This window comes from Stenella coeruleoalba (genome assembly GCF_951394435.1).
Source record: "Stenella coeruleoalba genome assembly, chromosome: 18".
Classification (NCBI taxonomy): Eukaryota; Metazoa; Chordata; class Mammalia; order Artiodactyla; family Delphinidae; genus Stenella; species Stenella coeruleoalba.
This window is the reverse complement of record NC_137164.1, coordinates 74,748,284-74,774,360: the sequence shown is the minus strand read 5'-3', so window position 1 is coordinate 74,774,360 and position 26,077 is coordinate 74,748,284. Positions and strand designations below refer to the sequence as shown.

General features: G+C 47.1%; 1 protein-coding gene across 5 annotated transcripts in view; it reads right to left on the bottom strand.

The window, feature by feature from the left end:
* MYO16 (myosin XVI) overlaps positions 1-26,077 on the bottom strand; it is a 641,507-nt gene that overhangs the window by 31,107 nt on the left and 584,323 nt on the right. For 4 of the 5 annotated variants that reach the window (XM_079902784.1, XM_079902785.1, XM_079902783.1 and 1 more), the window contains one exon: positions 24,145-25,848. In XM_079902784.1, the coding sequence (XP_079758910.1) occupies positions 24,794-25,848 (1,055 nt within the window). In that variant the 3' untranslated portion in view covers positions 24,145-24,793. Of the gene's footprint in view, positions 1-1,501; positions 1,661-24,144; positions 25,849-26,077 lie in introns of those variants that run through there. The other variant, XM_079902787.1, reaches the window with a different exon arrangement.

The window sequence follows — 26,077 nt, the reverse complement described above, 5'->3', positions numbered from 1 at the left end:
TTTTTTTTTTTTTTTTTTTTTTGCGGTACGCGGGCCTCTCACTGTTGTGGCCTCTCCCGTTGCGCAGCACAGGCCCCGGATGCGCAGGCTCAGCGGCCATGGCTCACGGGCCCAGCCTTTCCGCGGCATGTGGGATCTTCCCGGACCGGGGCACGAACCCGTGTCCCCTGCATCACCAGGTGGACTCTCAACCACTGCGCCACCAGGGAAGCCCGCCTGGTTCTTTTTGATTATGTGTTGAACTTGGTATTTGAAAAATGGTTTGTAAGAACATTCTGAAGTCTAGAATACTGTAATTGTCCTTTGGGATAGATTATACTTTTTTTCTCCCAGGTACCTGTGGGCCCTGTCAATCTTGGAGGACCTCATTCCTGCTCCAGGGGTTGAGAAGATTCATAGCTGAGCTGGGGTTCCTGGGTTTTCTTCTGACTCTCAGGATGGACCCTTCAAGGCTTCACCCCAGGGCCCTGGCAGGTGCTGGACTCAGCCTGTCCCCACAATCCTAAAAGGCACAGCCAAGCTTCTCAGCTACCTCCTGTGGACTCAGTGAATGCCCCCAGTGTCCTTCAGAGAAAAGCCTAGAATATAGGCTTCTTTGCTTGGCCTTCATTGCATCCCATGCCCACCTTCTCAGTCTCTTCAAGAAAAGATTGGTCTGAATTTTCCCTTCAGACAATACTAGAAGCCCTGGGCTTCTTCTAGTGTGGGAGGAATAAGCTACTTGTTTAAGCCACTATTAGACAGGGTTTGGATACACACAGTCAAGCCAATTTCTACAGGATACCTTCACTGATACACTCACATCGAACACCTAAAGCCAGTGTGGTGTTTACCATTCCTTCAGTAGTATTTTCCTTCACACTTTTGAGGAATGAAAAGAAAAAGGGGAGGGGGGAGGGATAAATTAGGAGTTTGGGATTAAAATATACACACTGCTATATATAAAATAATAACCAACAGAGACCTATTGTATAGCACGGGAAACTATACTCAATTGCTTGTAATAGTCTATAAGGGAAAAGAACACACACACACACATATATATATATACATACACATATACACACACACATATATATCTGAATCACTTTGCTGTACACCTGAGACTAACCAACATTATAAATCAACTATATTGCAATAAAAAATTTTAAAAAAATAAATAAATTTTTAAAAGAAATGAAAAAGATACATTTTTCATTAAAAATACTGTTAGAGCATCCATCGCCTCCTTCTGCCCAGTATACGTCTCATTTTATACTGGTTTCCACAGACCAAATACTCCATAAAAATCTCTGAAAAGTCAACTAATACCGAATGCAATTTGAATTCTTTAACTTGAAAATAAGAAGTTGACAACACACCCTAGAGTGATATTTCATACTCTATACCCTTTTCCAGTTTTTAAGCCTACTTCATTTTTGTTTTAATTCCATTCTCCCTAGAAAGTTGATACAACTTAGAACGTATATCTACTTACTTCCGGGTGTAACGAAGTGCTTACCGTTTGCGACGGAATTTCCATTTTCGGCAGTGATCGCGCTGGAGAGTGAATTAGATAATTGAATCCCATGGTTATTTGCATTTCTATCTTGGGTCTCTGATGCAATTTCTGATGTACCAAGATCATCTCGGCTAGTAAGGTTCATGTTAGTTTCAAAACCTGAAACAAATTGTAAAAACAATTCTTCTTTTCTGATAAAGTGTACTGAGCAAGTTGAATCAAATAGTGGAAGGAAATAATAAAACTTATGAAAACAAACATTAATGATGTTTGAAACAGTAAATTAATAATCACCCTTAATCAAACGTATAGCCTACAAAATATTCACCAAATTTTGACATAATTCTGTTAAACATAATGGGATGCATTCAGTGGCAATAATGAATTTCATAACTTGTTATTTTCAAACATTATTATGAAATCTATAAAGAATTTTTGATGTCATACGTCTAATTACTTGTCATTACAGAACTGCCTATCTTGGGAAGGTTATCTCCTAAAAGAAGCATAGCAATCTATTCATGTTTCAGAAATTTTCTGAGTTTTTAAATGAAGTGGAGCTGAGGCAACCTTATAGCTTTGAAAAAAATGTAACAGATATATTTTCGCTATTGTTACAAAGTTTATTATCCACTTAGGAATACTAAACTTCAAAATCCTACTTCTGCATTCTATACAGTAACAAAATTACCTAAATGTTTAACGCATGTGCTATACTGAGTTCTCTGAGGTGAGGAACACAGACGCCACTGTCCAAATTAGGCTGAAAGACGTGCTCCCACCCTCTGGGGAATTTCCGTTCACCATCAGGGATTTGCCATGTTGCTTCTGCCCCTTGTCTGCGGTGCTTAGTAGGTTCTGGGTATCTCTTAGTCAGACTGTTCTGAAGTTTTAGGCCAATACATGATTCAAAAAGGATCATAAATGTAATACGCCTTATTATATTTTACGGATGGAGGAACAGTTTACCCACCGTGACGGCAGAAGGAAGCAGCGGGCCAGCCCCCCCAGAGCTCATCTCCAAGGCTGGGCTTGACAGCATCCTAGCTCTCCCTCCTGGATGCTGTCTCCCCTTGCCCTTGAGACTTGCACTCAAACAGCACCCAGGCCCTCAGCATTTACCCAAACGCTCACACGGACACGTTCTCATGCTTGGGGTGCGCATTCCCTATGCCTGGGACGCCCTCTCCCCGCTCAGCCCTCTTCCCTCCCCACCATCACTAATCTTGTTCAGAGCATCTTCTGTGCAGCGCAGTGGCCGCTCCTTTACAAGTGAGCAGGTCTGGTGTGCCCAGACAGGAGGCCGTTCTGGGGTTTAGAGAAGGAAGAGTTGGACAGATAGAATGAGGGCAAAATGAGCAGGGCTTTGACAACCAGGTGGAAGAGGTTCTATTTCCACGACCCAGGGAGTAGCTCCAGACTCCTTGCATTTAAAAAACAAGTAAAAAGGCTTTGGCCAGGCCAAGGCGGGCATCGCGGCCAAGGAGAGGTCGGGGGAGCTTCACCATCTCAGCTCTTGATGGCCAGAGATTATTGAATGGGCTGGAACTGAAAGAGTATCTATTCAACTTGGTCAACTCTATTTTGCCTTTTTAAAAATCATCTTCTGAAAATTAGTAAAACAGGTTTGGTGTTAAAGCGATCTCAAGACACAGACATTCACCTGCTTTTATTTCTCTTTAAGCTTTTTTTTTTTCGCTCTTTAATTCAGTTGTTTATTGAATGCTTACTCTGGCCAGACTCTCTCCACTAGCTGGAGGTCCAGAAATGAGGAGACAGGTAGCTTGGAGCGTCACCCGCGGGACCGTGATTGACAACAAACAAGCAGAGGAAGGAGCAAGAAGATGAAGGAAATTGGTGGGCTCCCAGCTGGGTGGCAGTGGGGCTGGGAACCTTCTCCAGGGGGTCTTGTTTAGGCTCAGAGCGTGAAGCAGGGCGGAGCACCTGGGTAACAGGGACGTCCTCTTAGGCCTGGCGGTACAGGACCCAGTACTCTGAGACACTGTGAACTCCTGGTACGAGTATGTGATGCTAGCTTCCCCCAGAATGGATTTCTATCTCATAAACAACTGCTATATGTAAACTATAGTCAAACCCTCCATTTTTGCTATTAAAGTTTAAAAAAAATCTTCATATGTCCAATCAGCAGGTTCACTTGTAGCCAAAAAATGTTTGAAAATGTGTCTCAAAACTTAGGCTGTGATCCTTACGTTATCTACTAACATTTTCTCTATGTTTTTATCGTAAGAGCGCACGTCTGTCTATTCCAAGGATGGCTGTGGATTGGAATAAGGGAGCGAGTCCTTCTTAAGATGGAAGAATAAGTGGTCAACCTGATGACAATTATTCACACTGTTCTTACGGTAATTACCATCTCCTGAACTTTTATTATGTGCTAATCCCCTGCTAGAGGTGGGGCTTGACTTACTTCTCATTTTCATAACAATTCTGAAGAGCTGTCACTCCCTCGTCTGTTTTTGAGATGAGGTCACTGAGGCCTGAGGAGGTGAATTTACCCGCGAACATTTCACAGTGAGCCGGTGTGTTGCCGCTGGGTTTAGACCTAGGTGTGCAGGGCTCTGCCGTCCACCCACACCCATTCTTTGGCTTGGCCCCTTCCGTAAAGGCTTTCTTCCTTATTTCCTTTGCTGATGTAAAGAATAAAGCATCTTCTTTTCTGTGCCTGTATCACCCATGCCTCAGTGGTGATGAACTGGGAACCCCAGCTTGAAAAACTGTCCTCTAGACGCTGAAATAGAGTTGCGACATCAATATCGACATCACCACTTTGGGGTTATGCTTATTCATGAATATTAACCGAGGGATTCTTGGTCACCACGTTCTGTGTCAGCCTCTTCTCATAAACACCCTGACTCCACGCTGAACCCGTGCATGAGAGCCTGTGCCCCAACTTGTTCATTTCTCGATTCAACCCCAATGAGGTTCTGACTCTCAAAAATCTGATTTTGCTGTAAAGTTGTCAGTTTCATGCAAGAACGGTTGCAACATTCCTCGTCAAAAGGACACCCATTATTTAAACAGCAAAGGAATTGCAACGGCATCCCGTCAAGAGGACCCTGGCATGAAGTCTGAAGAAGGCTTGGCTATAAAAGTGCAGGTTCAGGATGCAGATTTTGTGGAAAATTTAAAAAAACAACACAGATCAAACACAGTCATCAGGTTTGTTCGTGCCTCCAAGCCGTGGTCATCGGGGTTTTGAGGGTGAAGAAAAGTCACACCAAAAGAAAATATTTGAGATTCTCGATGAATCTAAGCAAACAAGTAGGGAAGTGAGGGCTGGAAAATCCCACATAGAGATTTAAGGGTGTGTCTGAGTCTTTTATGTATCTCTGCATCTTGTGAAATCAGTGGCCTGTGTATTTCAGGGGCAGCCTTCTGATGGGCGCATCGTAACATTAGCTAATTCGAATTCCTGTGGAATTTTCTTGCAGCCTGTGAACAGGGTTTCTCTGTGACCGCCCCCTGCTTCCTGGTGCTGTTCTCACAGGTACAGGAAAGATGAATCACATCGGGGGATGTGACTCAAAGATACAGTCTCAGTCTTCACATTAAGATATAATGATCGAACACAAGTACGCAATGAAGGCGCGTTCAAGTTGAGTATGAGTCGAACGAGACAATTCTACCGAATCTCGAAATATGAATATGCAAAGACAATTCAGTAGCCTAGTGCTAGCTTTTATATAACCAGAGTATCAGGCTGGGTGGGCGTGATGTTCTGAAAACTGTGGTTTTCCATAGGAGATGATACTGCACCCCACACCCGTCCCCCCCCACCCCCAACCTCTCCAGGGGACATTTGACACTGTCTGGAGACATTTTTGGTTGTCACACCGGGGAGGTGGGTGCTACTGGCATCTAGTGGGTAGAGGTAAGGGACGCTGCAAAACCCCCTACAATGCACAGGACAGGCCTCCAGGATGAAGACTGGGGGACAAGACATCTGGCCTGGGATGTCAATAGGGCCGAGGTTGACAAACTCTGCTTTAAAGGCTAAGTCACAGGATTTCCCTGGTGGTCCAGTGGTTAAGACTCCACGCTTCCACTGCAGGGGACGCTGGTTCGATCTCTGGTCGGGGAACTGAGATGCCAACGTGTCACGTGGCACAGCCAGAAGAAAAAAAATTTTTTTTAATTAAAAAAAAAAGCTAAGTCAGTTCACACCATTTCCCACTCACATCTCTCCACCGGTTTCTTATTTTGCTCAGATCACGATCCAAAGGCTTCCTGAGGCTGAGGGACCCTCCAGGACCCCGCTCCCTGCTCGCCTTGGACCTCATTTCCAACTGCCCATCTGCCGCACCCCTCCCCAGCCCCACCAGCTTCTCTGCATCCCTCCACTCATCCTCTCACTCTCCCGGAGCGAAGCCAGGGGCTCTGCGCTTTGTTCAGGGCTCCGCGCAAACCACCCCGAGCAGAAAGGCCTTCCCAACCACCTTCCGGAAAGTGGCACCCCTCTCCCTTCCCCAGGTCAGTTTCTGTCCTCACAACTTGCTTTAGCTTTCTACACGGTCCTTCTCATCACATGACATGTTACGCTTCAAGCGTTTGTTTTCTGTCTCCACCTTCCAGAAAATCGACACCACGAGCTCAAATGCAATCTTGGTGCCTCCAAGGGTGCCTGCACACAGTAGGTGCTCAATAAGTGTTTGTTGAAAGAGAGAGAAAAAAGAATGAATAATAAATGAATGAACACAACAACATTGCTATAAAAAATCCACTTTCTTAAAGAAACCACACTCTGTGTAACTGTGAAATAGTTGACAAGTTCACCAACTGAAGAATTCATGTGAATTATGACAGAGAAATCATACACCACAGTAATCATTTCTCCCCATTCACATGAGATTACTGGAAACATATAGAAGGATTTCCACTGTTAATGATATGCCTTGAGCTCTAATCTCCACTTATTTACATTTTAAGGTAAGGAAATTTCAGTGTGTGTGGTAAACACGTTTTACTCATTCAAAGGGCCAGAGCTGTTTGCTTTCTGCCTAAGAGTGTTAAACTGGACAAGACACAATAGCCAAGATATGGAAGCAACCCACTGATGGATGAATGGATAAAGAAGATGTGGTACATATATGCAATGGAATACTACTCAGCCATAAAAAGAATGAAATCTTGCCATTCGTGACCACATGGATGGACCCTGAATGTATCACGTTAAGTGAAATAAGTCAGACAGAGAAAGACAAATTACTGTATGATTTCACTTATATGTGGAATTCAAAAAACAAAACAAATGAACAAACATAACAAAACAGACACAGAGTCATAGATACAGAGAGCAAACAGGTAGTTGCCAGAGGGGAGGGTGGCAGGAGATGAGAGAAATAGGTGAGGGAGATTGAGAGGAGCGAAGCTTCCAGTTACAGAATAAATGAGTCACGGGTATGAAATGTACAGTGTGGGAAATATAGTCAATAATAATGTCATAGCTTTTAAACAACAAACAAAATCAAAGGGCCAGAGCTGTTTGATTTCAACCTAAGAGCGTTAACCTGCAGAAGAAAACACTTGTGAGTATTGGAAATCTATTCCTGACCGACGGTAGGAAATTTCGTGTTTTCACTATTTTCCCACTAATTACCACTGATAATTATGTCATTATTGTCCTACAAATACACAAGGTTCATGCATAGGTGCTTTTTAAAAAAGTCTTACTTTACATGGTTTTACAATGTCGAATGTCAGGAAATGATAATCGATTTGGTCAGTGTTGACTCCTGGAATCTTGGAGGCTGGAGACGGGTGGAAGCCGGTTGACCCCAAGTCTACAGGGGAAGCTCCAAACCACACGCCACTTTCAAAGACCACGGCTAAGGTCCGTGGGAGTCGAGCAAAGCACCCACAGTTAACATCTGGGTGCCTGACAGCTTTTTCTGACAAAATTTCTACAGCAATGTTGTTGTAGTGATTTTTTTGTTACTTCTTTCTTTTTCTTTCAACAGATCTTTATCGAGCATCTAGTGTGCGCAGGCAGTGTTCTAAGCACAGAACAATGAGTATTTTGCTTTGCTTTATCTTCTCATTTTAAATAAATGTCCACTTTGCTCCCTAAATTTTGGTCATTTTTATTCTTTTTCTTAAAGAAGTTTCTCCTGCCCCCAATTGCATAAGTTTCAGTTTCTTGAAAACAAAAAAACCCAGAACCTGTCCCAAACATAGAGGGTCCTGGCAGCAATGCACCTGATCCAGTCCTGGCTCCTAGGACTTGACTCTCGCTGGGAGATGTCACTGAATAAGGTGACAAGGGCGCAATGCCGTCTGGCTCTCACTGATACTCCGTGAAAGCTAGCTGCTGTTTTATGCAATCCTCAGAGCAATGTCCGAGCAGAAAAAGCCTAACTCTTCACTGGTCACAGGACTGGAGTGCAAGTTCACCTGGGAGTCAGAGGTGTAAGTTCATGGGAAGGGGACACGTCTGGAAGAGGAGAGGAAGCAGGGTTTTGTTGGGAGACGGAGGCTAAGCAGAGGAACGTCTCTCAGGAAAGGGATGCAAAGATTTTCAGGGGAGGAGAGAAGCTTCTTACTGGGGAGGAAGATGACTCCTTGAATAAGTTTGGGGCGCTCGAGAAACACGTGAGTGCGGTGAGCGACTCAGAGAACTCCCTCCAAATCTACAGCCAGAGGAAAGTGGCAAAAGGTACAGGGGCTGGTCCATCCGTGGGAAACAGTGAGATGCCCTCGAGCTGGCGGCCACTCTGGGGGCTTTGTGTGAGCGGAATGCAGAGTGATGAGCCGTGGGCCAACACGTTCCTCCTCTACACCACGAGGCTTCTGCAGGGATGGAACACGTAATTCTGAAGTCCTACGCAGTTCAATTGGTATGCAAAGAATTCGCCAAGAGCTTTTAGAAATATATACCTAAAAGAAATGATTCCTTCAAGGCTCCCATTCTAGAGGGGTGATAAGACACAATAAATTACAGGAATGGATGGAAACAATTGACAAAGTGCAAGAAGAAAAGGCACGGATGACTGTCCAACTATCTTGGGGGATGAAGGGATGAATAATCTGTGGTCGTCGTTGTGGGATGCTCATTCTACTCAGCTGAGTCAATGTTGGCTGGGTTTTGTGTGTGTGTGTTAAAGCCTTTGACACTTAAAGTGCCAGCATGTACAGGAGGCCCAGGGTGCATCCTAACAGGTGCCTCTTCTCAGGCTTCTAGATGGCGACTCGACACGCAAGGTGATCAACTCGAAGGTGATCGTCTCCAGAGCACCTTCAGCAGCAGACCAGGGGCAGAAAGGAAAGCCGTGCAAATGCCCAGGGATCCACAGGAGAGGCGGGGGCTTCAGTGGCCAGGTGAGCCCCGCAGGGCGGGCATGGGGAGAAAACACTGGATTTGCAAAAGCCGGGACAGAATGTGGCGAGGAGGAGGGAAGAGGAAGCCACAATGTCGAGCGGCAGAGTGAGCACCTCGTGGGCTCTGCCCCAGCTCTGCCCTGGGGTGTGGGAGGAGCCTGGACCTTCCGGGGCATCACACGGGGAGTTCCAGCAAGTATCCGAGTGAGGGTGTGCCCGGAAGGAGGCTGTATCTGTAAAGTGTTATTCATCCAGCAACAAAGGTGTACAGCTGACCAGCTTCGAAGAGAGATTGGAAACGGAAAAGCAGTGAGAATTTAGACTCGGGCAGCTGCAGGAGCAGTGCAGGTGGGGTTTCACCGAGTTACAGATCCCTGGGAGTCGGCCAGGACCAGCGATGGGGGTGCCGTTAGGGCTGCGAACGTGGACTCTGAAGTGACAGCCGCCTACCCAAGGGTTAAACCGAGTGGCGATGATTTGAACAAGAGCATTTGTTAGGACTGAAAAGATAATGTCTAGCGGAGACTTAAAAATCTCTCGGGGGCTTCCCTGGTGGCGCAGTGGTTGAGAGTCCGCCTGCCGATGCAGGGGACGTGGGTTCGTGCCCCGGTCCGGGAAGATCCCACGTGCCGCGGAGCGGCTGGGCCCGTGAGCCATGGCCGCTGAGCCTGCGTGTCCGGAGCCTGTGCTCCGAAACAGGAGAGGCCATGACAGTGGGAGGCCCGCGTACCGCAAAAAAAAAAAAAAAAAAAAAAAAAAATCTCTCGAGAGGGAGGATCTCTTCCAGGAAAAGTGACATTCCTACAAGCAGAGAGGCAGACGGCAGAGCACACGTGATAGAGGATACGAACGGTCAGATGTAAGCATGGAGGGGGGAGAACGCGGGACGGGAGGGTGGGTGGCTGGCAGAGGGGAAAGGCTTCCGGAAGCAGGGGGAGGCTCACGGTACCAAATGCCACAGAAAGGTCAAGGAGAATGAGGAAGGACTGAGCGATGGAGTGTTTCTTCAGGAAGAATGCTTAAAAACAGCACTCTCTCTTGGTTACCTGGATTTGACATAGCTTTAGGGTGTATTTTGGAAAAGGATGAGATTAAGATCCAGGTTTCTGGAACGCAAGAGAAAAACAAACTATAGCTGTTCGACTGATTTAAGGTTGAGAGCGCTATGCAAGGCATAAAAAATGTGAAAATACATTTTAAACCCGTTACTCATGCTGGCTATCATTCATTCTGCAACTCTACAGGAAAATTCCGCTCCAGAGAGGCTACTGCAGGGAGGAATGTGCTTGTTTTTTCCTATTTGGCATTAAGGAAAAGTACAAAGTCTGAGACAGGAGCCTGGCATGGTCCTGCTGCTTCTCAGCCTCTCGTTTCTAAAATTGAGAAGTCGCAGCTCGACTCTGCTGACAGACACACATAGATGGTGTGTCACTACGCATGGGCAGGACCGCTCAGACCCGAAATCGGCATCCAGCTTGTGTTAAACCATATCTACTTTGAGTTCCAAGGAACAATGCCTTTTAAATCTCTTATTTCTCTGAAATCTTACATTATTGCACAAGAGGAAAAAACACATGCACAAAAATAAGGATCTAGAGATCACTCCCCAGGCCCCCTGCACTCTGACAGGCTTCTAGGACATGAATAAGACTTTTTTCTTATCCATGAGAGTATAACCCAGACGTTTGGCAGATCGCCTCAGAGAAAGACAAATGTCAGGGGTAGGGATTCAGGTAGACACAGTGGCTGGTCCTAAACTCAAACAGGAAGAGAGATTCCACGTGTGGCGTTGTGTAAGGAGATGTCAGATGTCAGCAGAGGGCACATTATCAAAGAGGTGTGGTCAGGAGGGCACACGGAAGAGGCGTGTGTTTTGAACAGCAGGCGTCTAACTGACCTTAAACGACGCGAACCAGACTCCATCACCCCTTTGCTAATAGTCCCAGAAATGGATCAAGAGAGGGCTTCCGTGTCTACGGGTGCTGGGGACCACATGAGGTCCCCATGCGATGACTCCCGTGGCAGCCGCATTCCACAACATGGTCATACGGCTATAAGAACTGATTACTCAAGAAGCAGAAAAGTACAACACTGCGGCGACTGGCAAGGATGGGTGGGTTGAAAACACGTATTAGCTGGACTTGCTTCTTACCCTAAGAGGCTAGAGCCGGCGCCCCGGTGTTCCTCCCTACTTTTAAAAAACCCCTTATGAATTCACCATTCTTGAATAGATCAAGATTGCTCTTGACCTTGTATGTTGAGCAGTCTTCTGCGGCAGAAAGTGTCACCAAGACGCACGCTTGGGGTTAAGTCGGGTGGAAGGAAAGGGCTTCCTTGCCCACCCCGCCTTAGCTCCCGCCACCCACTCCCCTGCCAAGTCTTAGGAGATGGTTTGTGCTAAAAACACCAACCGAGGCAGGAAATAGAGTGATATCTTCAACAACATATGTGCTGAGCAGGGCAAGAATGTACCCATAGTAAAGCTAAAAAATGACTGTCAGTATAAATAAGGTTTGCAGAACCCAAAAAGGCACAGAGAATTATGTTGTGTCAACTTTCTTTTCAGTTTGACGAGCTGTGGCTCCTTTTGGGCCCAACTCTCCGGTCCCTGCCATCGCGGGAAGAAGCATGGCCACCCTTTCCTTTCCCTGGAGCTCGCCTCCCCTATAATGAGCTGAACATGCAACATCTAAACAACAAGCTGGCCTGGCCTGGAGACCCGTTCCTCGTGTCTAATCTCATGGGTCACGCGGGTATTTATATAGCTGGTATTTTTACACTTCCTCAATGCCAGGTGGTAACATAAATCCAGGAAGCCTGGAACGCCACACCTGCACAGCTGCACAAGATTGACAGTGTATGTCCTGGTTTAGGTGTGTGTTTTCTCCAGAAAGCAAAGATGGAGAGGACGATATTCCTTTTCTTTTATTGGGAGCTTTCGGTATTTGTTGACACTGGTATGGTGTCACATGGATGGGAGACTGGTAATACCTACTATCGGAAAAAAACAAGGGGGGTACCCCCGAGACACCTCCTTTCTCACGGGAACAACCAACACCCAGCAGCATATCCCTTTAGAATAAGAACTGGTTATTTATGTTTTCATTTCCATGAGAATTGTATTGACTTTATTTTGTTTCTTGGTATTTAACCACCTTTATTTTTTATTTATTTTTTTGCCGTATGCGGGTCTCTTACTGTCGTGGCCTCTCCCGCTGCGGAGCACAGGCTCCGGACGCGCAGGCTCAGCGGCCATGGCTCACGGGCGTAGCCGCTCCACGGCACGTGGGATCCTCCCGGTCCGGGGCACGAACCCATGTCCCCTGCATCGGCAGGCGGACTCTCAACCACTGCGCCACCAGGGAAGCCCCACCTTTATATTTAGCTCGTCCTGGAGCCCTTCTTGGATTTTTAATGTTTAGCTAAATTGTTGAAGAGCAACTACTTCAATCCTTGAGAAATATATAATCTACGTTTGCTCCATTTCAGGGACACCAGCTTGCGCTCCCGTCACAACATGCTGTTCTGGTGCCTCCTGTCCATCCCCTACCTTCACGACGTGAACCTCAGAACAACCAGAGACGTGGCTGAATCACTTACATGCCATACGAGACAGACGCTCATCGTTGGCATTCATTTCACTGATGTAGTTGCAGCCGGGTCAGAGAGAACCAGTAAAATGAGCAAAAGTTAAAAGCCAAAACGCAGTGGTGTAAACTGAGTCTTTTCAAAATCCTTGCTCAGAACTAATTATAAACTTGATCCACCCCAGATATTTAAGAGCCCCAAGGTCACAAGCCAGGACCAATAAAAACAGGCAGGAGCCACAGACCTCAAGCCTCTGCCTGTGGGCACAGTTCACGAGGAGGACACAGGGCAGGCCTGGGGCAAGACCTCCGGGGCTGGGGCTTGGGCACCCCGGAGGGCTCAGGACGGCAGTGATTTCCACTGGTGCAGAGACATGGCCACATTTTAACAGCCTGGCGGCGCCCTGCACGTCTGTAGATCAGCCCCGCTGCCCACCCCGGGCGGCTGCTGCGCAGCAGCTCTGAGGCCTTACATAACAGTTAAAAATATCTACACAGACTTAAAGTCTTCTCAGAATTCTCCTCAAGCCACGTGGCCTGTTGCTTTGATGGCTCCCATGGTCCTTTACGGAACTAGACGGGCGGACACTACTAATTCCTGGTGCCTTCGAACCCCATGTGCCTGTGTGACTGAATGTCCCCGGAGCCGTCGCAGTGGCAGTGTCACATCACAGAGATGTCGGCCACCCAGGAAGGATGGGACACTGGGAGGGACACTGATGGAAAGGCTGAGCTGATCTCAATGGCTTTCATCTCACCCAGAACTGCAGGAAGAAAGCCCCTCGGAGCCAGTCAGGAGCTGGCGGTCCCATCCTCATGTACCCACAGCTAAGCATTTCTCATCCTTCACTTTAAAGAATATACGTTTACAAGTACATGAATGTAGAAAAGCCCTTTTCACACACCCTGGTGTAGTTCCTCCAAGACATCACGTGGTGGCGCCATCGCGTCCTTGCACAAACCCTCCTCTTACAGTGCGAGACGCACTGGTCTCAGCCTGTTTCTCCCACTGCTTGGGTTTCACTCTCCTCCTTCCCTCCAGATAAATCCTACCTTCCAGATCAGTGTTTCAAAGGACATATTTATGGGTTGGAAAATCAATTTAGTGGGTCACGATAAGCATTTAAAAACGAAAGAGAGTAGAATGAATTGAATAAAAATGCAGCATTTCACAAGCATTAAGGGTAAGCAGTTTGAGAAGCCCAAGCAGCATCTTCCCGGACAATGTTTCTTGCAGCCTGGGTACCTCGGATCTCTCGTGTTTCCCTGCTGTGAGCTGCTTCTGAGCAGATCCCATATTTTACTTCTAAAATCCATACAATTTAGCACAACGCCCTGCACAAAACACACCCTCAATGCATGTTTTGAATGCATGAATGAAGCCCACCCTTCTCATGTAACGATTTTTCCAAACCTCTTTGAAGACTTGAGGCAAGTAGCAAACAGCAACACAAATATTGTTACTCATTGAATCATTTTGCCTGAAGTTAACCTCCGATTTTTTTAATCCTGAAAAGGACTTTGTGTCTTGGGGGCGATGTCATAGAATGATTTTATTGTCTGAAAAATGGAACCTTTTCCCTAAAATCATTACAGAGGGTTCCTTAAGATGGATTCGACCCCTGCAGCAATGGAAATGCTCTCTGATTAGCAGCTGGACCACATCGCTGGGTTTCCTAATGATCATCAGGTTAAAAAGACATTTTTATAATCCCTCATCACCACACAGAAGCCCAGTGCCTCTGCCCCGTGTCGCTGTCCCAGCCTCTGGAGATTAGACATGATTCCCAGCCTGGGTAAGTGAACTACATCAGTGAAATGAACGCCAGCCATTAGAGTTTTACTGTCTCGTTTGACACGTATGCAATTCAACCAAATATCTGGTTGTGCTAAGTTTCATGTGGTGGGTAGGGGATGGACAGAAGGCACTGGAAAGCATGTTACGACGGGAGCACAAAGGAGTCCCTTAAATGGAGCAAACGTAGATTACATATTTTTCTCAAGGACTGAAGTAGTTATTCTTTCTTTCAGTCTTTTAAAAAATTTTTTATTTTTTATTGGAGTAGAGTTGATTTACAATGCTGTGTTAGTTTCAGGTGTACAGCAAAGTGATTCAGTTATATATATATTCTTTTTCAGATTCTTTTCCCTTGTAGGTTATTACAAGATACTGCGTAGAATTCCTGTGCTGTACAGCAGGTCCTTGTTGGTTATATATTTTACATATAGTGGTGTGTATCTGTTAATCCCAACCTCCTAATTTATCGCCCCCCCCCTTTCCCCTTTGGTAACCATGAGTTTGTTTTCTATGTCTGTGAGTCTGTTTTGTAAATAAGTTCATGTGTCATATTTTAGGTTCCACATATAAGTGATATTGCATGATATTTTATCTTTTTCTTTCTGACTTACTTCACCTAGTATGATAATCTCTAGGTCCATGAAGTAGTTATTGTTTTTTTTTTTTTTTTGCGGTACGCGGGCCTCTCACCGTTGCGGCCTCTCCCGCTGCAGAGCACAGGCTCCGGACCCGCAGGCTCAGCGGCCATGGCTCACGGGCCCAGCCGCTCCGCGGCATGTGGGATCTTCCCGGACCGGGGCACGAACCCGCGTCCCCTGCATCGGCAGGCGGACTCCCAACCACTGCGCCACCAGGGAAGCCCTGAAGTAGTTATTCTTAACACAAGTTTCTATTAAAAATCCAGGAGGGGCTCCATTACAAGCTATATATAAAGGTGGTTAAATACCAAGAGACAAAATAAAGTCAATATAATTCTCATGAAAATTAAAAACAACTATACTCTTCTGCGCTAGAGAATCCGCTGCTGGGCATTGGTTATTTACTTGAAAAAAGACATGTGAACTGCTAAGGGTATGGCGCGCGTTCGGCTACTTTAAACGGATGTAAATGGATGTAAATGGGTGCCCTCCATCCTGCTTCTAAAACCAGCCTGGCCCCTGTCTGGCTGGTGATCTCACCTGAGAACTGGAATTAAGCAAACATAACTCCGACAAACAGATGTGACTTCAGGAAGTAACTTAAGGGCTGCAAGCTTTGGTTCCCTTTTCAGTAACATGGAAATGCCTGAATAGGGGTAGTTTTCACCCACTGCTTTGCTCAAGTCTTCTGTCTCTTACTTACTCCTTCCTGGATCTTTCCACATCAAAGGAGAATAGTAAAACTAAGATCGAAAACATGCCTATTTGCTTGGGAATTACCCTGTTGTACCTACAGTGCACATATGCCAGTTCTTCCATTCTTTAAAATGGACATTTTGGCCAGGGGAGCGGGGGGGGGGGGGGAAGAGTATGTTTGATCATGAGTCAGAGTTCTGGGTGTGCAGAAGCTCTTTTGTAGGTTTTGCAGGACTTTGGTAATACACACATTCTCAGGTATGCTACCGTGAGCGTTCCACTGTAAACGTGTGTCACCTGGGCTCCAGTTCATGTCTGCCATGCTTTGGTCCCTGCGTATTTTAGGACCGAGTCACCTGTGTGGGGAGGAAAGCGAACTAGATTGTCGTTGATTTGGCTTATTACAATTAACATGTATTAGTGAATGTAAAATTGCAATTGCCCGGTATATTGTCAGTGTACAATGTCTAAGTATGAACATTTCTGGTTTCAAGGAGAAACCAGAAAAAGAAAGAAGTGAAAACCAGCAGAGAAAAAGGTCTGAGAAGCGTCACACACAGCAGGTGACTCATGGGATAGGGCAGTGGGTAAAATGACATTGAATATAGCTGGCTCTCAGGTGGTGAGGAATTTTCTAGGCTAATCTGAGAATTAATCATAAAAATGATTCAAGTCAGCCTAAAGAACCTAAACACTCTTAGGTAATTAAGAAACATCTTTTTCTCTTCCAATCCTCTTAAGGACAGAGAGAACATGGCAGCGGTCCAGCTCATCTTTAGGGAAACTTTCCCTGTACCCTGTCACTTCTAAGAGTTTCTTCACAAAAGGAAGAAAACCCCGGGATATTGTATTCTGTGGCAATAATGAGATGCGGAGAGCCAGGAAGGTCTTTATTAACTTGCTTTGGGAGGGTTGCTGAGTGGCTTAGAGGATAAAGCACTGGGTTTCTCTTTGGAGCCCCCAGTGGGCATTTAATTCAAAATCTAGTCCAGAGACCCCCAACACACAATGGCTGCTTGCTTTAACGGCTTGATGGTATGAAAAATATTTACTGGTTAGGAAAGATAATCCACTTCTGAAAAGACTGCCCTCTCTTCCAGAATTCCAGGTACAAAAGAGCCTCCTCCCACTGACTGTGCCTTAGAGAACAGCGGAGCTGGGATGCTTCTCTGCCTCTTCCGGCTCATCTCAAACATGACCAACTACTTGTGCAAGATGCCCGTCTCTGGTCTGAAGGCGTGCTGGCAGCTGTAGGCTCACAGCCAAGACATTAAGCTAATTTCCCAGGATAATTCACACTATTCGAAGGGTCACTTTTTGATCAGGTTGATCTAAATATTTAATGGTCACAACTCTCTGGTTGGTTTGGCTCCTGGGTTTCAAGGAGGAATGAAGCAGCTGTGCCTAGTGGAAGTCCCAAGCTCAGGAGATCTCTGAGTTTAAGATTCCCCCAACAAACATTTATTGAGAGGCTCTGAGTACGGGCCTGACACTATTTTTTTTTTCAGCCACGTTTCTAATGTTGCCATTATCTATATTTCTGTCTCTATAGCCACGTAACTTAGGAAATAAAAAGTTGCCATAGAGACACAGATGAGGAGGGCTTCCTTGGGTGCCTTTCTCCCGCCCCAATCACGCTGGCTGTTGAGAACCACCTCTGATCATCTGTGCAGCCCTTAGCGTGGCCCTGGGACAGGGTGAGAGGTCGCTACAGCTGTACCTTTTGGCTGGTCCTGAGCAGGCATCTGAGACGCTCCACTCCCAGGACGGACACTCACACCCCGACGCTCACATCCCACAGAGTCAGATACTTCCTTAAGGAAAGATGCTGGGTGAGCGCTTTGCAAGTGAAAACAACTGCTGTGAGTGATTGCTCACCTGTAACTAGGAACTGTTCCCAAGCAAAGCCTCACAGAGGCTGAGTCAAAGGGAGACAGAAAGCGAGCCAGCAATCCTTTTGAATGTGAGGAGTTATTCCGGCCCCACCTGTGTGCTGTGGGTCCCTGACACTAGGGAGGGCAGTCTGCGGGACCAGAGAGTAGAAAGGGTTTTATCAGGAAGGTGAGGGCGAGGCGAAGGGGCACTCAAGGAACACGCCCTCAGCTCAAAACCGACACTTCCGTGTCCCTTAGGAACATTTCCAACAGTTTTATGTGGCCTTTGGCTTTTGTGTTTTTACAAAAAGAAAAGTTTTATGCGTCCTCCTCCCATATCTTTTCCTGGTAAGGAGTTTATCTTTAACTTCAGAAGGGAATTACTTTCTGAGACAGGGACTGGGTATCATTTTTACACTTTAATTGTTTTTTAGAGACTAAGAATGCCACAGTAGAAAGGACCCAAGGTCTGGGAAAACAGAGACGTGTTTGATTCCTGACTCTGGGACTGATCAGTTTCTGCGATTATGGGAAAATCACTTCATCCCTCAGTCTACGGCTGCTCATTGGTGGATGGAGAGGCTGACACCTGCACCTCTGGCTTCACAGACAGGACCCGGGGAGAAGAGGCACGTCTGCATGCTTGGCCGACAGGAAAGGGCCACTTACAAGCATTAGCTATTAACACTATTAACAGAACACCATGACCAATGTTCCAGAGCGTTTCTGAGTAGTTCCCATTCTCTGAGGTCACAGGCACATACCAAGAATTGCTACTATCGGTTTGGTTCTCTTTCTTCCTTTGGCTCTTAATTTGTAGGGGAGATCCTAAGGGTTAATGCTGAATTCTCGCGGGACAGAAGAGGAACGTTGGAGATGCTTCCAGGCCTTGTCGTGGAGCTTCCAGCTGGGAAGCTCATCCTGCCCTGCTTCCGTGCACCCTCTGTTTTCTCTCTCTCTCCTTCAAGGCTCATGGCCAGATGCTAAAAGGACCAGGTGCCCTGAACTCACGTTCAGAGGCAGGGCTCACCACACATGGCTTCCTCTGGCTGCCATACCGGCTCCCCTCTGCACCCGGGAAACTAACTCCACACCCCATCATTGTCCCCATCACCCTTCCTGCCCACGTGCCAGCCCTGGCATGAGGCTCTCCTCAACTGCAGCCGTCACGCACTTCCCCTCTGGGCTGCCGGGCACGCCAGCTGTGCACATCTGCAGCAGCGGCCCTGCACCGTGCCCTGCTCACCGACACTTTGTGATGAAATCTGTGCAACCTCTCGCTAAACGAGGTACAAACAAACCCCTGGGGTTCACGGGCCACTTGGGGGTTCAGTCACAGACCCACTCGTGGTTTATAGCCTCCACGTAAAGCCTCTCACTGAAATGGGGTGGACCCCCCTGCCACCTGCACTGCCGGGACAGGGCAGGGCGCACGGATTTCTTTCTCTCTACTTTGGATTCCCTGTGGCAAGCCCCGTGCTCACATTAATGATGACTACAAGGGAATTAGCTCTACAAGTTAATACAAGTCCTGTTTATGGGCCCCTGGTTGCACCATTTCCCTGTGTGAATTCTTGGGCATTTAGAGAGAGAAGGTGCCGTAAACTGGGAGAGAAATGTCACCACATTCACAACCAATATTAGGCATTTTTTCAACTGTCCAATTTAACATAGAAGACAAGGAGCTTTGTGCTCTTAACATAGGTATGTTTGGCTACTGATCAAAGCTCATTTCCAAGCGGAGATAGACAAAGTATTATTTCTATTGGACATCTGGGGAATTAGAGACACTGCAATGTCCGGTTGCCAGTCCCAAACACAGATACTCTCCTTTACTGCAGCAGGGCCAGGAACTGGGTGAAAACGTCCTTTTCTCACAGAGAGATCTACTCTCCTTCTGTGCCTGCTCAGGTTCACCGATACGGGAGGGGGGGCCATTTCTATAGCTCATCCTCGCCTGATAGATGATAAATGGACAGCTTGCTTCTCTGGGGATGTGAAGCTCGTCTTCCCGGAGGACTTACTCATTTGGAAAACGAGGGACACTTAGGGTTGATTTAAAATGGTTCCAGAAGGCCGCGGAATTCCTTCCTTTCACAGGAGGGAGACCTTTATGAGAGGCAGGAGTGCGCTCAACTACACATCAGTAAACTATGTGCTTGCTCTCCACGCCCTTCATAATTTTCATGAAGCCTCAGGCCACCACCGCTCACAAATAAATCACCATGGAGAGAAAGCAAAGCGGCTGGGGAGCGAGAAAGATTAACAGCTCGGCACGGATAAACTGCTAGTAGAGGCTGCATGGAGGCAAGAAGCCTCCGGGATGTCAAGCCCTGCATCCCATGATGGGATCTAGACATCTGCACGAGGAGGACCAATTCCGTATGCCGTAATTTCATTACAACGCATCACAGATGAAATGAAGATGGTGTCGAAACTTCTGTCTCAAACGCCAGGAGCAGAGAATGACAATTTACCAACACTGTCCTTGAGCAGGTCAGAGGTTTCTGCCTGTAATTCTGTGATAGCTCACTGATTTTAAGGCATCTTCTTGTGGCTGAACAACGCATAAGTAATTGTACTTAATTTGGCAGTGAGGCGTCAAAACCTCACACCATGTTGATTTAAGATGCAACCGTATGTCTTTTGGGACCTGGATCTTTCATACTTAGTTCTGTTTGATGCGATATTTAGAAATCCACGCTTGTTGTCGTAGCAGAAAAGTTGTCTGCACAGCTGCGCACGTCTGGAGCTGTGCTCAAAGAACCTGTGGAAGATCTCGCAGGCCGGTGTTGTTTTGGTGGAAAGCTAACTCCTGAGAATTATTTTGGTTGTATCATGAAAAACGAGTCTCCAGCATCCGGAGGCGGCTTCTGTCCTGAGCAACCATCTCACATTCATGGGCTCAGAAGGATTGACTGGTCTGTACTAATTAAAGTGACTTAAGAATAAACCTTTTGTTTTTCTAAAGGACTTTTCTAATAAAAGGTTTATAAATATTTATTAGTAAATTGATTTGACCTTGGGACATACTTCCAAATAATCCATTGATGGTGGAGAAAACTGGAGATGAGCTAAGACTGGCCACAGAGAGAGTTCATTCATCTATTCTCTACTTTTGTATGTTTGCAATTTTCCATAAAGCCGACTTTAAAAATAACTCTTTGGAAAATAAATGGCCCTATGGAATCAAGTAACATGCTGTAAAAAATTCATTTAAATAATATTTTGATGTAAAAACTCAAAATACTCTTACTTGGAGTGTTTATGCAATGAAATGAAATATTTGAAATCAAGAGTAATTACCATTTGGCTTCAGTGGTTCTTATGTGTAAAAACGCCACAAGGGCCAGGTTTAACGAATATACTTATGTGTAAAACTGCTTTTTCTTCTTTAGGTAGGTTTTCATCAAATGTATTTAATGAACACCTATTATATGCGAAGAAATATTGTCTCTCTATATTTTTGGTTGTCAATATAATTTTTAACTACCTATTTATATCATATCAACTAAGGATGCACAGTATCAGAAAGTAACAAAGTAATGTTTTTTCACAGAATATTCTGCAACTCAGACTCCTCCACATTCTTCTCCAGATTTCTGAGGTGTACTGCGTTGTTGTCAAAGCCCTATCATCTGATCTTTTTCAACGGGTACAGAATAACATGCTCACTTTACTTCATGCTCTAGATAAACAACCAGCTGCCACGAAGCCATCTGGAACGATGGCGCACCCTCGTGGCCCCAAGAAGCCAATGACCCTGCCCCTGCATTTGAATGAGGTCTCATAATTTTTGAAACTAGGCAACTATAAATAATTAGCATAATAATATTAATCATATTATGGCATCAGATGAAAAACACCTTGTGAATGAATGGGATAACCAGAAAGTCACAGACAATTAAACATTTAGTCATTCTTCATTTTAAGGGCCTAGTGGGTATTCCACAATTGTTTACATCCGCGATCTGTAAAGTACATGTTTGGAATTTTTGACTTTATGAAACCGTTTTCTTCGTCCAAACTGTAGGACTCTTAGTTGTTGCACCTCAGGTGAGCAAATATGAATTTTTAAAGGCTTATCCTCTGTTTTTTTGGGGTTTTTTTTTCCTCTGCAGTCCTGGGCAGGTAGCCAAGACAAATGTCCCTGGAGCCAGAATCACTGCATTCAAGTCAGGCTGTTTCTCTCAAAGGAGGAAGACTTTGAGAAAGTTTAATCTCTGTGCCTTAGTTTTCCCATCTGTAGAATGGGGATGCTAACAGCAGATACATTTTAGTCTTGTGAGAACTAAACAGGTTATTAAAACAATGCCTGGAGCATAGTAAGCACTGCAGCTACTTGCTGCTGATACTATCCCTCCCAGACTGCAGTCACATCTGTCACCTGCACAATCACATTTTGTCTATACCTGCATCCCGGACTCTTAGAATTTCTGTGACCTGTGTACCTCAAATTGAATATCCAAGAGTCTATAGAAAATGAACTGTTTTGAGGGACATGATATTTATAAAATCCCACATGGATATTAAGTCTATGGAGTCGTGACATTGTAGAATTAAACAGCAAAGGACCTCCTTTTCTATACGCAACTCACCATCCTTTATATTTTAACTGGAAATACCTTTAGCAGGGTAATAAGGAGCAGTTTAATCTCTTCAAGGTCACTTTCTAAGGAAGCGAGGGGAATATTTTGAACCCTTCTGCAAATCTGCAGTGCAGTCTCCCCATATCACAACGGTCCAAGAAATGAGCTGTAATTAATTCAGGTGCATTGAGGCGGAATTAGCCGCCCACTGGATTATTTGGTAAGGAAGCTATTTCAGGTGAAGAGAAGAATATGTTGAAATATAAAAAGGGTAAAGAAGAAGATTTAAAATCTTAAAGGGGAGAAGTCCCAGGACTCCAGTAAATCACGAATACCAGCCATGCGATTCATTCAGAAGACGACGGATTACTGGCTCCAGGATCACATGGTGTAAACCCTAATAATCATATAAGCAGCTCCAGTGATTAGCTCCAGCATCAAGACTATTTTTTCTTCCAAGTCTTCTCTTTAAGCCCCTTTGACATCCTAAAAGAATAGCCTGTACGATCCCAGGAGGACACGTCCTGCACGCTGGTCAACGTGTTTCCTACATCGTGGACCCTCGGGAATCACACCGGTCTCAGCTGCACCGTTGGACTCCTGTCATCTGGGGCGAGGGGACGAGCCATCTCCTACTGCAGCTTCCTGTTATTACAGCCACTGTGCTGGGGCGGAAGCTGCCAATTCATATATTTATGAGAAAGTCGTAAGTGGCTCAAGACAATCTTTTCAAAATAAAGAGTGTTTTGTAAAAGCCCACAGTAGAAAAATAGATATTTTATAATTTTAGAGTTGCACTAACAATGTTGTACTTGAGGTTCTGATACATGTTCCCAAATACCGGTTAATGTTACCAAGGGTAAATATTAGCACATCCACGCACCCTGCCTGGAGGCCTCACTGGAATCCTCCCCTCAAGTCCTAGACTTAGGGATTTCCAAATGATGACGGCCGTCTACAAATTCATTAATTTCACTTCCTTGAATACAGTCGAGAAGAATTCATCCAATTCCCATCTATAGTAAAATTTGGTTTTAATAAACTTTTAGTTCCGAAAGCAAATAGTAATTTGTTCATTTAAGGCTTTTCTCCTAGAGTCCATTTTGTTCCTTGGAATGAAACATATGACTTATGAAATTCAAGCCATCTCCTACTTACAAGGACAATTTCATTTACTAATGGCCTGTAATTAAGAAGAAATTGTTAGCTAAAAAAACAATTAGCTTATCTGACTGAAGAATAAATGGGGGGAGGGGGGGCTTCCCTGGTGGCGCAGTGGTTGAGAGTCCGCCGGCCGATGCAGGGGACATGGGTTCGTGCCCCGGTCCGGGAAGATCCCCCATGCCGCGCAGCGGCTGGGCCCGTGAGCCATGGCCGCTGAGCCTGCGCGTCCGGAGCCTGTGCTCCGCAACGGGAGAGGCCACAACAGTGAGAGGCCCGCGTACCGCAAAAAAAAAAAAAAAAAAAAAAAGAATAAATGGGGGTTAGATTATTCACTCATTTGCTAAGTGTTCTTAGTCTTGACCTACTTTTCACTTATTGATAATGTTTTCTAGATTTTCTAGAGATTTTGGACCTAATCAAATGATGAAAGCCAATATATTTATGTATTTTCTTTAGGTGAAAGAGCAGGTTAACGTGTACATAAAACGTCACATCATAAGCTTTTATTTCCAGTCCTACCACCTGACCTTAAGGAAGGTGTTTAATTAACCTCCTGACCTTGAAGTTTCCCATCTCTGTAAAGTGGGGAGGCTAGTAGTTGCCATCTACATTCGGGTTAATGGCATCATGGTCGAGGGACCTGCTACAATTTCCTTAAAGAGAAGATGCTTTGTATTCACGTAATTCCCCTCCCAAATACAGCACATTGGAAAATATTTTGGTTCTGTATAAAAAGATGTTTTTTGGAAGATGACTACATTCTCTGTGATTATTAAGAGAATCTGTGCCCAAATGGCGCCTCTGGCTCAAAGGCAACCTCGTCTGAATGAATTAGCACATGGTGAGCTACTTACAAGAGATTAGCAACAAATTCTTAATGAGGGCTTTTTGTGTTTTTGGCTTTTTTTTTTTTTTTTTTTTTTTTGCTTTGCTTCTGCTTTTATATGGACACAAAATAAATACTTTTTAATACAGGCAACAGCCTCTGGCTGCCGCAGCTTAGCCCTGAGCTCACTTGACTGGTCTGTCAACAGCTAACTAGTTATGAGACAGAGCTGCTCAATGAGAAGATGCAGATATAACAGAACTGAGTTAAAATTTTCCTTGGGTGGCAAAGGAACAGCACAAAAATCATTCATTCAGAACAACATAGCGCAAGTGGTACTGAGCGAGTGTAAGAGAGTAACTGAACAGGTAACCGTCCCAGATGCCGGGAGTGGAAGTGAGATGGACAGCAGGTTGGAGGACACGGGTTAGCCGTGAGCTGTAAACCAAAGGGGCATCTTGGCATAATGTGACAAAAGTGCCCCTTCCATGTTTCAAGTGAATATTATCAGGAAACGGAAATCAGCGGCTCAAGCCGAGTCCTGCTCTAATACTTCTCAAGTCACGAGGGTGTATTAAACCCAGTTTTAGCGCTGTGGGCTGTTGTATCGTGAACTTTTACCTACGAGACGGAAAGATTCATTCTTACCTACATGGCCATATTGGTTGCATAAGATGTTTGTTTTTAAGTTGGTACCTGCTCTGAACGACCCTGCAATGACCTCAAGCATTCCTTAAACCGTATCTGCGGCACATCGGCACACATCCGCGTCTGCAGCTACGCCTCTACCTCCGTGTGCGAAATTCACCTTCGGCTTCTCGGATCCTCCGGCCCGCCGCCGACCTCCGGAGCACGCTCCTTCCCGAGCTGAAGAGGCTGGCCAGCTCGTCCAGGGGGCTGCCCACAGGCCTGCAGTTCGGGGGGCTGTAGGCGGCCGGAGAGGGGGCGCCGGGGGCGGCCTTCCGGGGCTCGGCCCGGGCCGCCTTCCCGGGGGGGTGCGGGCTCCTGAGGCCGGGGCTGCAGGGCGCGCCCGCGGGGGCCGAGGTGGGCCTCGGGGGGCCCCGGGGCGGCTCCGCCGGCCTCCCCGCGCCGGGCTCGGCCGCGGAGGTGAAGTGCGCGGGCGGCCGGGGGGCGGCGGCGGGCGTGGGGGGACGGGAGGCTCCGTGCGGCCCGGCGAACGCGGGCCGGTCGCCGTCGCCCTCTGGGGCTTTGGGGTGCTGCGGGGACGGGGGGCCGGCGCCCTCGGGCTGCACGGGGTACCTGAGGCTGGTCTCCAGGACCGGCAGCCTCTTCACCTCCAGGGGCGTCAAGGGCGACTCGTCGGACGCCGGGGAGCAGGTGACCGGCGTCGGGGGGAACACGAGGAGGGGGGGCCGGTGCGGCAGCAGGTCGGGGAAGGGCGCGGGGATGTCGCACGCGTCCCGGCAGGGCCCGCCGGCGTCGCCGTCCTCCGAGGGGAGGGGGCTGCGGCCGTCGCGCGGCGGAGGGGGCGAGGCGGACGCCGAGACGCCCGCCCCCAGGCCGCCGCCCTCGGGGGGCGCCCAGTACTTCATCTCCTCGTACACGGCCTCCGCCGGCTCGGGGCTGCCGGCGCGGCCCAGCATCTCGATGTACACGGGCTCGGGCTCCGGGGGCGCGGGCGGCGCGGGGATCCCCGGGGCGCGCTGCGGGCCGCTCGCCCTGCGCCGCGCACCGCCGGCCCCCGCCGCCCCCGGCCTGGCGCCCGAGATCTCCTCCGAGGAGCCGCTGAGCTTGGTGTGCGGGCTCCGCGTGGGCTTCCGAGGCGGCATCTTCTTCACGGCGCTGTAGTCGTCGCTGTGCGGCCGGGGCCGGCTGAGAACTGGGCGAGGGCGGAGAAGGGGCGGCAGTGTTAGCGGGGGACCCGGCCCGAGCCTCGCGCAGCGCGCGGAGCTGCCCCGGCGCCGCGACTGGCGAGGACCCGGCCTCCATCCTCCAGGGTCCAGTTCTCCCCTCCCCCCCCCCCGCGGGGTCTGGGTCCCTCCACCCTCCAGGGTCCAGGTCGCTCCCCCGCTGCGGGGGTCCGGGTCCCTCCACCCTCCAGGGTCCAG